General features: G+C 38.4%; 1 protein-coding gene across 1 annotated transcript in view; it reads right to left on the bottom strand.

Moving 5' to 3' along the window:
* LOC126471167 (CLIP-associating protein 2-like) overlaps positions 1-13463 on the bottom strand; it is a 149548-nt gene that overhangs the window by 130225 nt on the left and 5860 nt on the right. Inside the window, 7 exon segments of the mRNA XM_050099270.1 lie at positions 1448-1498; positions 5305-5357; positions 5476-5508; positions 5632-5708; positions 5795-5856; positions 6077-6206; positions 9381-9574. Coding sequence (XP_049955227.1) covers positions 1448-1498; positions 5305-5357; positions 5476-5508; positions 5632-5708; positions 5795-5856; positions 6077-6206; positions 9381-9574 — 600 coding nt within the window.

The raw sequence follows: 13463 nt of genomic DNA on the forward strand, positions 1-13463 counted from the left end.
TGTAACAATACATAGGATTACGGATTAATGGCTTTACTTACAGCAACAAAAGACTACGTCACCTCCGGTAAAGCCCTGAATATCTGACTAAGACTAATATATATGTATATGAGGTACCGCGGTACCCCAGAGGCTGCTACCTAATGGAGATTTGTTTTGCCTCAAGAGTCACCCATGACATTAACATGTAGCACATGTTGAGTAACTTATTTTAAAATATATTTTAAACATATAAAAATATTTTAAAACAGAGTTCGATGATCTCAGTAGTTAAACTCACATTCTGTGAGAAATGACATTTTACTATCATGACACATCATGGCTCCTTATGACGTCTACAGCTTATAGTTTTAGTCCCAGTCCCAGTCTGGAACACCCAGATTCGCCAAATCAACACTCAGTAAAGACTGGCTGAGTTCCCTTAGGCACTTATCATTTGGCACAGCAACGAGGACTTGTAGATTATTGAATATTGTGGACACAGTGAGCCTTCACCTCGTAAATGATATGATACCTGCTATAACCACGTACATGATATTTGGATACACAATGCAGCACCAGCTGCTGGTGCACTACACTTTGAATATTCCGCCAACAGAACAGCATCTGCGTGGACCAGCCACCAGAGGCCGCTGCAGTGGCCATATGACTTGTGCATATGACACGGCGTGTCACGCCATCTACTGGAGCCCTCCTCTTTATATGCATGGAGCAGCAGACACTTGCTCTCCCACTGTGTTCTTACTTATCATTTGCAAGTGATTATATCAGTACTTGGATTGTTTCTATGTTTGTATTTATGTTCTCAACTGTTGTTCACTTGTATGCGGAAGAAGAATTAACTATGGTTCATTTTGGCCTTACTGTTGTTTGTTTCAACAATACAATACCTGTTATATTAGTTAAACGAAAACTATTCACTAATTAAAGTCACTGTCTTGAAATTAAGTATCTGTTGTACTCCCCCTCCCCAACAAAAACAAAAAAACCCCACTTGAGAGAGCTAAAACAACACAAAATAATGATGATATAAGATAATGAATGAAGCACTAAAAACATATGCTCACAGAACAATAATTCATGAGTGTACAGATTTTCAGTTATGCACAACAGAAATAAAGCAGCAGTCACATTAGGTACATTTTGAAAGGGAGAAAGATGGAAGATATGGGTTAAGCCCATAGGTGATGAAACTGCTGGAGACTGCCCTTGAGCTATGCATGGGAAAGAGTATGTCATGAAATTGGCTATGGTGTCTTCAAAGGTACCATCACGGTTTTCACTTGCATGATTTAGGAAAGCCACTGAAAATCTTATTATCTTATTTCTAACCAACAAGACAAGAGATTTGAAGCCCACTCCTCCTAAACGGAGTACAATGCCTTGACCACTCTGCAACCTCGGTGATGATTTTGGAACAAAAGAAATTTACAGTCAGACCTTTTACCACAACAATGAGACTCCAACAAGGAAAAATACAATATCAGAATGCACAGTACTGGAAACATACAGCTATCATTGTATGTTCAACTACAATAAACACTGTAAAACTTAAGGGTCACAAAGGTACACCAGTAAATACTAAAGAATGAAGAGAATGTAGTAAGCCACTGAGATCTCAAAAGACCTTATATAACTAAGTGAGGTGAAAATTGAAAGGTGGCTCACACTTTAGAACACTAAGAACTATCCCGAAAAGTCTTGATAATCCTGTGCATATTTGTTGTCTACTTTCCTCAAGGGGTTTGCATTTCAGCTTTACTCACTCACTGTTTACAAACTTTACCAGAGATAAGTTTTTTTTATTTTTTTAAAGGACCTTATGGTGTGCAAGGATTATTATAGTGTTACACACTGGAGAGCCAAAGAAACTGGTATACCTGCCTAATACCAGGTACTGCCTCCATGAGCACGCAGAATTGCTGCAAGATTACGTGCCATGGACTCAACTAATGTCTGAAGTAGTGCTGGAGGGAACTGACACCATGAACCCTGCAGAGCTGTCAATAATTCTATTAAGAGTACGAAGGTGTGGAGAACAGCACGTTGCAACGCATCCCAGATATGCTCAATAATGTTCATGTCTGCGGAGTTTGTTGGCCAGCACAAGTGTTACAACTCAGAAGAATGATCCTGGAGCCACTCTGTAGCAGTTCTGGACGTGTTGGGTATTGCACTGTCCTGCTAGAATTGCCTACATCAAACGGAATGCACAATGGACATGAATGGATGCAGACAAGATGCTTACGTACATGTCACCTGTCAGAGTCATATCTAGACATATCAGGGCCCCATATCACTCCAACTGCACATGCCCCACATCATTACAGAGCCTCCACCAGCTTGAACAGTCCCCTTGCTGACATGCAGGGACCATGGATTCATGATTATGTCTCCAAACCTGCAAATGTCCCATCAGTTCGATACAACCTGAAACGAGACTTGTCAAACCAGGCAACATGTTTCCAATCATCAACAGTCCAATGTCGGTGTTGATGGGCCCATGTGAGGCGTAAGCCTTTGTGTCATACAGTCATCAAGGGTACACAAGTGGGCCTTCGGTTCCGATGATGTCTTATTGAATAGTTTGCATGCTGACACTTGTTGATGGCCCAGTATTGAAACCTGAAGCAATTTGCAGAAGGGTTGCACTTCTGTCACTTTGAATGATTGTCTTCAGTAATCATTGGTCCCGTTCTTGTGGGATCTTTTTCTGGTCACAGCGATGTTGCAGATTTAATGTTTTACTGGATTCCAGCTATTAATGGTACACTAGTGAAATGGTTGTACAGGAAAATCCCCACTTCATAACCACCTCTGAGATGATGTGTCCCATCACTCGTGTGCCAACTATAATATGAAAGTAACTAAATAACTCACTTAAATCTTGATAACCTGCCATTGTAGCAGCAGTAACCAATCTGGCAACTGTGCCAGACATTTGTTGTCTTATATAGTCAGTGTCGTATTCTGCCTGTTTATCTATCTCTGTATTTGAATGAGTATGCCTATACCAGTTTCTTTATCACTTCATTGTATATCACTGGATATTGTACAGAGTGATAAAGAAGCCCACTTACTTTTGAAATTGCACTATTCATGAAATAATGTAGTTAGAGAGAGGGCAAACTGAAATGATATGCGGTTTTACTGAAACAAAACACTAGTGCAGCAACTGGCCAAAAGATGGCGCTGGACAGCAATACATCAGTAACATCGCATGACAATCATGTATAAAATGAGCTGTAGTGAGAGAGAAAGCCAGATGCACCAGCAATCACGGCATGTTGGTTTTATCAGGAATAACACTATTTGCAAAACTTTGCTATCAGAATGGAGAATCCGCTACTGCATCTTTACGATCCTATCAGCATAAGAAGGGTGTTCAAACAGTTAAAGGTCGTCTGACAAGTGTCGCTGTGAAGAAAATGATCACAAAGTTCATAGCCAAACGCTATTTAGATGATCGGTCCGGTAGTGAATGATCAGACTCCAATTGCTACTTCTGCTCAGGTAGTTCAGGAAGAAATGGAGGTATCAGCAGGTTCATCTCTGCATGGTGAAGTCAGCGCTCATGAAGTCGCATGTCGCACTGGCATTCCACGCACTATTGATTAGAGTGTACAAAGGTGTAGCCTCCAATGCTATCCGTACAAAATCCCCAATTGTCAAGAAATATTAGCCACCGATTTTGTCACACAGAGGGCATTTGTGGTGTGAGCACTTCAAAGAATGGGGGATGATGACAACTGTTTGTCTAATGTGTTGTGGAGTGACAAGTCCACTTTACACTTTAAGGGTGTGTCAACACCAACAACTCCAAAATTTTGTTTACCAAAAATCCTAGAACTGTCATGGAAATCCAACTGCATGTCGAGAAAGTCATGGTGTGGCTTGGATGTGCCACATTAATTGTGACTGGACCCTTTTACTGTGAGGAAATGTGAGCTGCTGTTTTCAAAGTGTCAGCATGACGGATTCAAGGTATGCCAATCCGTTACAGAATTGCATCATCCTTAGCCTGGCTAATAAACACCTGCTAGAAGGTATGACTTTTATGCAGGTTGGCACTTCACCCCATATTGCTACATGTATAAAAGATTTCTTGTTCACATTGTTTGGCGAGGATCGCGTGCTGAGCTGCCACTTCAGTCATGCTTGGCCTCCCAGGACACCAGACCTCAATCCATTTGATTATTGGTTGTGGGGTTACCTGAAGTTGCAAGTCTACTGCAATCATCTAATCTCATTAGTTGTGCTAAAAGAGAACATCTGACGGCAATTTCTCACCAAACATACTGAGATATACAGCACTGTTCACAACACTGTCCCTGGACTGCAGGTATTGTTGATGAATGATAGCCGACATGTCAAGCATTTGTTAACATTGTCTTTGCTGAAAATAAATTGTTACGCTACTTATTGCTTTGTATCATATGAAGTGCCATCTGTTGGTCATTTTGTGCACCTTTTTTTGCTTTCAGTAGAACTCCATGTCATTTCAAGAATATATGTCAATTTTTACCTCACTACTCACATTAGTCCATGGAATGATGAATTATCGAATGTTAATAGATTTTTGGGTCACCCTGTATAAAGGCATTTAATAAGTGAACATGTGCTGAGTTTATTTTACAAATATGTCATGCATACAATTTAAAAAAAAATACTACTTCATTTGAATTATAATTTTATTGCATAAACCTAATCGGGTTTTCATTTGAACCGTTTTGAAAATAGGCGTGTCTCACTGAAGTTCCTTATTACTTTTGGATGTTCACTGTCAATTTTTTGATTCTGAATTACATCCAGCTGTAGTTTTTGTGTTCTGTAGCTTTCTAGCGTCTCCGGGATATTTAGTGTATGAAAAATGGTCAGCACTTTATTCATGTCTGGTATTTGGCAACATTCCACACAGATGGGTTGTGACAACTGGCTTAACTAATTCTTTAGTTGAAGGGCTGCCATGTGTTCACAAAATCTAATGTCAAAGGCTTTCCCTGTCTTTTTAATATAGAAGGTTCTACAACTACATTATATTTTATATTCTCCATGTTTCCAAAATTTATCTCGTCTGTTTACTATATGTGGAAATGCTATTCCTTGCTTTTCTTGGTGTTGATTTTATGTTTCTCCAGGATTTCTGACTTCCAGTATAAGACAGTACCAATGAATGGTGTGTTATGGGGTGAGTGTTTTTTTATGTTCTTTAGCTTTGTCACACACTTTGTTACCGGCTATGTTCTAATCATTCTGTTACGGTTTCAACTTTGTAACCATTTTTCAGCATAAATTGCCAACTACTTTGCAATACAGATTTTGTTACAACTGCATCTTCTGACAGGCAGTGTTAGTCCCTATGGAACATACTCTTAAAACGAAAGCAAAGCTGCCATAAAGAGCCATAAATAAAAACTTGAAGTTTAGTGATTGGTTACATTGTATTTGTTATTTTTACTGCAATTATACTCTTACACAATGATGCAGCATATCAGAGCCCAACGTCATCTGGTAAACAGTAGAGCAACATTAATTAGCATTTAAGCATTCATCACTCTTAATGTCATCATTGTATGAAAACCTCTATTTGTGTGTGTGAAAGGAAGGAAAAATAATTACTTAAGCTGTTACACAATTTAACTCCCTCAAATGACAATCATATTTGCAGTACACACCAAGTAAGGAAGATTTCGGAAGACTACTTGATTCTGAGAATTATCATTCAGATACAACTGCTAAATTTACAGCTTGTCTGGCATACATATCTGGTAATACATATCATAATATTAATGACCAACAGAAAATGAAATGATTAAAATGCTGGAAAGTGGATCATCACTCATTTGATAAATGAAGCTGCAATAGGAGTGCAAAGTGTAATTATCCATACTTCGATTTCTTTAAACGGGAGTAGGCTATTTACCCAATGAATGAACTACACAGGACTAATTCAGTATCAACGTTATGTATGTGACAGCCAGTGTGAACAGTCTCATTAGGAAAGCATAATCATGTGGATCTCGAATACTCAATGATATTTCAAGAATGCAGCTGACTGATGTTTTCTACCACGTACCATATCACATCTGAGTACTTATCAGACACTGTCAGATGAAATGCTGCTAGTTCACACAGAGATGTCTGAAAGGAGTCCACACGAAATACGTGTACCATGTGTGGTAGAAAACAACTGGCTGCACTGGGAGCTGTAATGATTATATAAGCATGAGACAGCAACTAGAGATAGTCCATTAGAGATAGTCCAGAGACAGGATTTAATGGGGTTTGGGAATACCAGTGCTTATAAAATGAACAGTAGTTAACAATAATCAAACCTAAAATACACAAAATAAAGAAATACACACCAAAAATAAGGTTCGGTAATGAAACTGAGATAAGATGGAATAATTGTTTTAATCCAACAACAAAGAAATGAACAGAATATACAGATAAATACTTAAAATCGAAGGGTGACAATCAACAACAAAGGTCTCTAAATTGATAGGAAATAGCGCATGCCATTATCTTCAAAGGTAACAAAGATTACAGGTATGATACAAGTGCCAAGAGATTATTCATATCTCATATGCACATGAAGTGGCGCAAAAATTCTACAGCTTGGTGACATGCCATGAATGAGATACCTATTATCATTCTGTATAACACAGTATTGGCATACAACAACAAGGAGATAAAAGGGTGGCCACTGTCTCTCCTCATCCTCACAATAGATGGGTTCATCACATTCTGATGATCTTTCTAAACTATGATTGCCTTCCACCCCCAATCCCTTGAGGTAGGTAGGTAGGTAGGTAGGTTGTGTGTGTGCGTGTGTGTGTGTGTGTGTGTGTGTGTGTGTGTGTGTGTGTGTGTAGAGGGGAGGGGGGAGGGGGAATAGAGAGATTAAATGGTGCTGTCATATACAGTCCCACATAAAGTAATAATTGGATACAAAATTTTCCAATTCTTATGCAGAATTTCAAACCTGCAAGAAGATATGGATAGCAAATTTCTAACAAGACACATGCACCTGACATCCATCATCAAGCAGACGACATGATGAAGTTCAGACGTCTTCCATTCTCAACATACATAATACTTTCTCATTTGGTAACAAAAGAGTAAAAGTCAACTGGGGTACAGCCTAAACCAGGATTACCATGATTGTAGTTCCAGTTTCAAAATGCTGTAGAAAGAAAACCACTGCTCAGAATGACATCAAATTTGAACAGCATATTAAAATGCCATTAGAAAAAAAAGAATTAGTTTGTTTCTCAGTCTGTGTCTGAGACTCCCATCACTGTCTCCATGAAGGATTGCACACTCCTGGAAAAGCTCCATCACAAGAATGGTGACTGCACCAGTAGCCCTGCAGAGAATCCGGACACTTGAAAGTATGAAAAACTGAGATCTGATGGAAAAATTGAAAAATTGTTGGAAACCAACAAAGAGTTCAATATAGTTTAGAGATAAATATTTAAAACCAAAGCGCGACAACTGACAAGAAAGGTCTCTAATTGAAAAGGAAATGGCACATGCCTTTACCTTCACAGGTAGCAGTGCACGAGTTCTGCTCAGGTTCTGGAGAAATTGGTTACACAATTCAAAAAGACAGATTCTTTTGAAGTGCAATGTGGCAGAGGGAGGAAAGCAGTTGATCCAATGTCTGTCAAAGACATAATTGCAACACAGCACAACAGGTCAAGCAGTATTGTGCAAAAATGCTGCACATGGGGGAACCTCCCCAAACATTGGACATGCTTTGAGCAGTGTGTAAAATTCTACAAAACACCCTGCATTGCTCTCCATACATCATCACCCATGTTAAAGAGTTGCTTCCTGCTAACCTGCCAGCAAGACAAACCTTCAACAGTGTGGATGTGTTGGTAGGATCATTTTTATGCAAGATGGTACTCCTCTGCACATTGTAGTCAGTTAAGCAGCTTCTGCAGAGGAATTTCAGAAATGCTAGAATTATCAGCCATCATTTCCCTAGAGTCTGACCATCCCAATCTTCTGATCTTAAACCGTGCAGTTTCTGTTTGTGGGATTATCTGAGAGGTGTTGTGTTCAATGCTCGAATGTAGTTGAAACGAAGGCATGCACTGAGCAACATATTCTAAATGTCTCCCGAGACACTCCAATCTGTTGTGCAATATGCTGTTTCTCAATTTCAACTTGGGGCAGAAAACAGTAGACAGCATATTGAACATGGCTTGTTTTGGTATCATAACAATTAGAAACCAACGTCATTTTACTTTTGATGCAGTTTTTGGCCACATGACAATTAAAAACTGATTTTTTCCATCCGATGTGGTACGACTTTGATATGGTGTTTTTTGTTGAGCGCCAAACTTATGCAGTCATGCACTTTGAACAGTATGGATGGTGTGACATGCAGCTCAAACCACAGCTGTCACACTGCGATTCCATCTGTCATTTGTAGAATTTTCATGAACTATGTATGTGTGTGTGTGTGTGTGTGTGTGTGTGTGTGTGTGTGTGTGTGTGTGTGTGTGTGTGTAATACACAGTTCAAACTTGATATCATTCTGACCAGGGGTTCTCTTCCTACAGCATTTTGAAACTGAAACTTTAATTATGGACACCCTGTAGATTACAGTTAAAAGTAACTCAACGAAGCTTTTTTCTGCAAATAAATACAGTGTGTTTCACAGTTCTTATTACAGGCTTTTATAGGTTGCAAAAAGAACTTAGCAGATAAAGTTCTGATAAGAAGTCAATGACTGGACTGTACCATTTGAATGTCAAATAAGATTAAAGATTGAATCACTTTCAAATCTCCCAATTAGTGGTATGCACACTGCAGAGACAGTGAGTTCTGACCTACGTGCTCTATTAGAGCCCACTGCACCGGCAATGTTTCCAGTACTCATCATCAGGTTCTTGTTTATGCAATGAAGGACGTGCTCCTCAAAGTCGAGAGTGCGACACGTCCACAGAGAACCATAATTGACCCTCTTAGCAGTGACATAATAGTTTCTCACAGCCATTGTTGTAGTCAGATGAAAATGGTATGTGATGTCATAACTACAACAGGGACTGTCTTCTCAGTCTGTGTACGTGCGCACCATGAAGAAGAAAATTTAAAAGTGATGTGATATTCAAACTTATTTTATATCCAAATATTACATTTCAGGACATGGGTTCCCAATCAAAATTATATCCACCAACCACTAGAAGCTAGTAACAGAAACTGTGAAACATAGTGAATATGAAAATTGATCTATGTAACTATTCCATTCTGTGGACACCTGGTCCCATCAAGATTACAGCTAAACTCAGCTGATAAACACACAGCCATAAATAAATATCTTCTGCATGCTATAAAAATATTAATGATAGTGTAGTTGATGGTACCTGCAACAGTTCGACCTCTTGGAAAGTCACTTCCAGCTGCCAGCCTACCTCCTCTTCCTCCTTGCTGGTCTGCTATATTGTTTGAATTTGACATTCCCATTTCAAGATTAAGAGCTTTCTTATGTGTACTATCCAGTGAGTTTAATATCTGCTCAGCATTTTCATGAAAATGGAGCCGGAAATGCCAGAAAGCCCTACATACAAACAACAAAAGCAAACAATTATATACAAAGTACACAACACATGCAAAACATAAAAAGAAGATACAGAACATAGATGTGCACGTAACTTACATGTACAGATACAACACTCATTTCACAGTCTGCATCACATTCTTTATCATGCACTAATAAATGAAGTTTATGTTACTCTTTACAAAGGGAGAAAAGAAAGGAAAACAACAAAGAAAAACAGAAAATGCAGAAAGAAAGAATTAAAGCTGCCCAAAAAATAACAACAGAAACTGGGAATAATATTCTCTAATAATGAAAAACTGAAGCTGCAATGCTATAGTGAATAAATGAGTGATATTCAATAGAAAGTACTGAAAATCCTACAGATCAAGACAAAAGATATGTAACACTATGTGCAATTCAGCTGAACATATTTGGAGTGGCTCATAATTCATGTTACACACTTCTAAAGATTGTAGAGGAAGCTTAGTAGATCAAGTTTACATAGGAATCCGCATCCGGAATCATCATACAACGAAGCAACAGAGTATTTAAGTTATATGTGCCAGGGTCTTTAAATGTATGTATGTACATGGTGATTCCATGATGATGTTACAGGAGATGGATAAACACATCAATCTGAGGCAATGGTCCCTGTACCAAAAATGAATTAGTCGAAAGTTACAAATGAAAATTATTCTGATGCCTCTGACTGTGGTATACATGTACCAGTACTGTTGTTGCTAAGATTGTAGGGTAAGCATCTTTCAGAGGTGGTAGTATATACAAAGACAAGAAAAATTGTCTAGTCAACATGGGCTCTAATATGCGTCGCTGAGGATCTATGAGCACTTGTTCATCTTTGCTGTTGTGAAACACATCTCCTTCCCCAACATTGCAAAGGTAAAACAAATATGACAATTTGTTTCTCTCTTTCTTTATTTTTCCATCTATTTTATGTTTCCTGTGACAAAAATTTTATTGGAGAAAAACAGCCTTTTAAGAATGATGCAGAATGAAACCAGACTCAATCAAATGACTTACAAAGTAGGTGAGAGCATTATCCTCATTTATGTATTACCTCTTTTAGAAAAATATTTGAACCAATCTAGTATATTTAAAATAGTATACAATGAGTTACATGATGTTAGATGCATGCCAAATACAATCTGAGATTAATCATTAATACTCATCTTACTGTTATGACATATCTTAAGCATGATAACTTCACCTAGTGTGTCATGAAATAACTAAATTACCGTTGTTGTGCACAGTTGCAGGATGAATAAATTAAGACAGTACAAATATAGTTCATCAGGAGAGTTTAACTATCATAGTAACTTCTGCAGTTGCAGTTTAGCATTGACTACCCTTTTTCTGGATTGGTTTTGGCTGTGACATGCCATCCAAAGTGAGATATTGTTGAGTCAAGAGGCATACTAGTCAATGCATAGCTACGGTTTCAACTGAACTGCCTAATGGCAAAATTATATGTGTTACACAATGTAATATCACAGTGATTTAAGTCAAAGAGATATTTCCCATTTTAGGCCTCACGACAAAACATTAATGGAAAGGGCATAAAAATCAGATGAGAAATGTTAGTTCAGACATCCAGTGTAACTAGGAGGTTGCCCACTCTACACACAGTAGTAAGTATCTAGCAACTTTTCTGGGTGTCTTATAAACACATATCTGTTGGGTGGAACTAACTTACTAACAAGGGTGTGCTGGAAAGTAATGCCTCCAAATTTTTTATTCTGCTCTCAATACTAGATGTGGTATTACATGTCATGTATATTACTCAGTCGTTCCCGCTTCGTTGACAAAAACTGCAACCGTATGTCGCTAGAGGGCTCTGAATTGTAGTGCATAACAAAAGATTGTGTAACGTAACTGTGTACGTCAATACATGTGAAACGACGTGCTGTAATCAAGTTTCGAACTCGAAGAGTTTGTCCATACATGGAGCACCATCTCCTTCAGTATGACAATGCCAGACCACAGATGAGTGCCGAGACATCTGCAACAATTCGATACCTAGGGTTCACTATGATAAATCATCCTCCACGCACTCCCGACTTGCCTCATTCCATTTTCATGTGGTTCCAAAACATATTCGATAACTTCACTTTGATAGTGATGAAGCAGAGGTGAGATAGTGGCTCTGTCAACAAAGTCAAACATTCTCATGGTGATGTCAACAAGCTCGTCTTTCGTTGGGAGAAATGTGTTCATCACCAGGGTGGCTACGTTAAGACATAAATATATTGACGTGAAGAATAAAGGTGTAGAATGTTAATCAAATTTGTTTTATTTAAAAACCTTTAAGAGTTAACACACAAAAAAAAATCAGAGACATTACTTTTCAGCACCCCCTTGTAGTGATAATAATCAGAATACCACATCGATGTAGGCAACAATACATAGTATCTAAATGCTTAAATCAGTTATGTCCAAAATTGCGCATTAATTTCAATTGTCATGAGGACTTTTTATAAGGAAATTGAACACAAAGATTTCTTAAGGGTTTCATTAATGCTTAGATGTTGCAATACGAGAGGAAAAATTTACAGCAAACAGCTTTACAGACTGACGGACTTATTTTGGAATACATAAATTATTGTATAAAAATACAAGTTTCATTAGAGATGTATATCAAAAACTTCTCAATAATAGCATGCTGACTATCACAGAATACAACTCCAATGAAGCATTACTTGTATAATTCACTTTCACCTAAGGGAAATATAACAATAAGCAAAGGATAAGGATAAGGACAAGTAACTATGAGATTTCACACTAAGAGATTGAGGGGGGGGGGGGGGGGGGGGGATTGCACAACTAACTGACATCACCCTTTATTAACACAATGCAGACAGAAAACTTTATGTTTAAATATATGGGGATAATAATGTCAATGTGAACATTTTTGTTGACAAAGTATATGAGGATAGGCTATTCTCACAAGATCAGGTTTCAGGTAAACTTAATCTTGATAGTATTTGACATGTTGACACTGTGTTCCTGTCTGGGACTCATATCCGCATCTCTGCCATTCATGGGCAGCATGTTTCCAATTGCGCTACCTGAGCACACATCACACACTGGCATAAAGCGTTAATCTGCCACCATCTTCTCAGCATTCTCTTCCAAACTATGCATAGGTTCTCTCATGATCTCATAGGATTAACACGTCCAGGAGGTATGCTCAGATAGCACAAATGACAGTTCACAAAACACAGGCACTTGAGTTTGAGCCCCATTACAGCACACTATTTCGACTTAGCACATGCAATTAGAAAATTCAGTCCCAGATACATAACTCCAGAGGTTAACAGGAAACAAAAATCAAAACAGTTAAACGAGTTGAAGCCTACTACCCATAAATATCAGTACCGTATCTTAATCACTGTATTACTTTGGTTTCATATTCATGGTTTGAGGGTTGTGATTTCTCTTCAGCTGCTCTATAAATACATGGCTGTGATGCAAAAATTTGATGAAAGTCTTTACAATCCTCACACCAACATGGGACATGGTGCATCACAAGAACATACGAGGCCTGAGAGTGAAGCATCAGTAGCATGTGGCACCTGATCGAACCCGTTAAGGAAACTGTCTCAGTTTTCAGAAAACAGTGAAAAGGCTCAACAGCACCCAGTTATTCCACTGACAAACCACATTGGCAACTTTCTGTTAGGCACTGTTTTTTTTGAGAGGTAGAGCCACATGGAAAAGCACTATATGAGAAAGAAGGAGCTCTGAACAATTCAATGTTTGGTGTAGATGAATACAGAAAATCTTAATATGTAAGATTTATTTAAGTCTGTTAAACTTTGAAATGGCTGGAGAGTTATAAGGTACGATCAGCGAGAGCCTCTCCGTGAAGAGGTTCTCCAATCACACG

This window comes from Schistocerca serialis, chromosome 3 (genome assembly GCF_023864345.2).
Source record: "Schistocerca serialis cubense isolate TAMUIC-IGC-003099 chromosome 3, iqSchSeri2.2, whole genome shotgun sequence".
NCBI lineage: Eukaryota > Metazoa > Arthropoda > Insecta > Orthoptera > Acrididae > Schistocerca > Schistocerca serialis.